The 2,297-nt window shown below is 46.2% G+C and overlaps 1 protein-coding gene across 5 annotated transcripts in view; it reads left to right on the plus strand.

Moving 5' to 3' along the window:
• Positions 1 to 2,297, plus strand: part of CUNH5orf42 (chromosome unknown C5orf42 homolog) — a 132,902-nt gene that overhangs the window by 115,449 nt on the left and 15,156 nt on the right. For all 5 annotated transcript variants that reach the window (XM_019517948.1, XM_019517944.1, XM_019517945.1 and 2 more), the window contains one exon: positions 1,799 to 1,930. In XM_019517948.1, coding sequence (XP_019373493.1) covers positions 1,799 to 1,930 — 132 coding nt within the window. The remainder of the gene's footprint in view (positions 1 to 1,798; positions 1,931 to 2,297) is intronic.

Genomic DNA, 2,297 nt, shown 5'->3' on the forward strand with positions numbered 1-2,297 from the left:
CTGCTTTGAACTGTCAAACCATGTCCTCCTGGCCCCAGTTGGCCAGGAGTTCAGCCACCTCCATCTGGGTCCAAGGTGCCAGCTCTGAGCAGGCAGGGTCCTGCCACTGGCCTTCTTAGCTGGAATTCTGGTATTCCCTATTGGAAAACTGAAAAATCCATGATAAAAAAATCCCAACGTCACACTGTAAAATACCCCCAAATCCATGTTCCTCCACAAGTAAAACAAAAGACCACTATAAAGAGAGAGAGAGAGAGATTGAGACAGAGACAGCGATAGTGATCATTTGGGCAATGTTGTATTGATACATCTGCAGTGGTAAAGCACTTTGGTAAACTACCAGTGTCTCTATCTAATCATAATAAAGTGAATTCTAAATACATGTTTCATGAATACATGAATATATATTTTGCTGCCCCCCACAGGGGCTGTGCCTCCCCCCACAGGGCCTAGCCCTCCCTGCAGGGCCCACATGCCCTACCCCATGCCTGCTTGCTCCCCCAGCCCCCTGGATTGCTGCCCTGCCTCATCCCATCCCCTGCCGGCTCGTGCAGCCACTCCCACAGGCCTCCCAATGGCTGCCCTGCCCAACCCCATCCCCCACTTGCACACCCAGCCCCCCATGGCTGCCCCCTCAACCCCAGCCTTCAGCACTTCAAACAAACAAACAAACAAAAAAAGCCTCTACTTACCGAGTACGGGCTGTGGAGCCTCCTGGCAAAGCACCCCCAGGCAGCACAGGGCAGCAGGGCCTGCGCTGGGGCAAGTGGGGCCCCAGTGATTTAGATGGGATGGGACCGGGCAGGGAAGCGATGGGTGGGGATGGGGAAGCGATCGGGGGGGCCGGGGCTGGGCAGGGAAGGGATTGGAGGTGAGGGGTGGGGTCAGGTGGGCCAGGGATCGGGGGGCACTGGGGGACTGGGTGGGGCCAGCAGGGGTCGCCCCACCATGGTCCCCTCCCCTCTTCTCCAGCCCCCCTGACCACTTACCAGCAGTGGAGCTCAGTAGAGCTTGAGCACCAGGGCAAGGGCTAACTGTAAAGATGCTCTGGCTGCCAGAGCGTCTCTATGGAGGACCCAGCCTCCAGTTGCCTCAGTGTGGGTTTTTTTGATCTCTGGATATCCAGTGGTCTAATTTTGCTCCGCGCTGCAAACTTACAGCACGGGGAACATTTTCTCATTCCTGCATGTGCCTCTTGCAGCATCTCAGAGCGGTTTGAGATGCTGCAAAATGCACATGTGGGCTTGTCTGGATGTGCCCTTTGAATCCAGCCTGTGAATTATTGGTTGCCAACCCATGCTGTGCAGAAATCTAAAAGTTATGTTTTCTTGTGCATATGCTACATGCGTGCCGCATATAGCAGAACTTTTAACAAATACCCTAAGTGTTTGTGCATAGTTTTATTCAACTACTATTGACTAAATTTTGGTTTTGGACATGTGCGTGTAACTGGCATTGATATACTCATTTATAAAAGGCAGAACTAGCACTAGGGAACTGTTACAGTTATTGCATAAAAATGTAAGGCAACAGGATGTAGGTTCATCAGTGGATGTTTACATCCATTGACTGAAAATGTAGTGACATCTGTCTTTTGCTTAAAATAGCATACCCTTAAAACAGCACAGATGTATAGACAAGAATAGTTCAGTAAAAAGGAGTATGGTAATTAACTTTTGGAGAAGTGTAGTATTTCTTATCTGATTTTTAAAAGTAAGAATTTTAGGATGATTTAATTTTAGTTTTTCTTGCAAATGGTTTTAGTTGATTACAAAACTGCTTTTTTTCTTAATACAAGTTCTGTAGATGATCCCCTGCAGACTACAGGACTAAGTGGTATGACTGACATTATTAAAGATCTTGTAACAGAAGGTGATGTTTCTGCTACAGAACTGGGTTTTACTGAAGCACAGGCTAGACAAATCTCTAGGTAACTATTTTTACATTTCACTTCTGCTTTCCACTGAATTAGAGCAATTTTAATATTAAATAATATGCATACAATTATTTAAATTCACTGGTGTTTAAAGCAAGCAGATCATTAAAATAGTGTAAATATATAAATCAGAAGTGTTGTGTGTGTTCTTTTAGAGGCCATTTTTCTCATAGCTGATTTTACAAATACTTACACAAAGAATCACAAAAAGCAGGGCTAGAAGGTTAGCTAGTTCAGCTCCCTGCCTGAAACAGATCATCCTTATCTGAAGCATCCCATACAAATTCTTTTCTAACCTATTACTAAAACTACAGAATCAACCCGTTTCAATACGGACAAGTGCAGGGTGCTGCACTTGGGC

The sequence above is a fragment of the Gavialis gangeticus genome, unplaced genomic scaffold (genome assembly GCF_001723915.1).
Source record: "Gavialis gangeticus isolate Ggan-Ray unplaced genomic scaffold, GavGan_comp1, whole genome shotgun sequence".
Taxonomy (NCBI): Eukaryota; Metazoa; Chordata; order Crocodylia; family Gavialidae; genus Gavialis; species Gavialis gangeticus.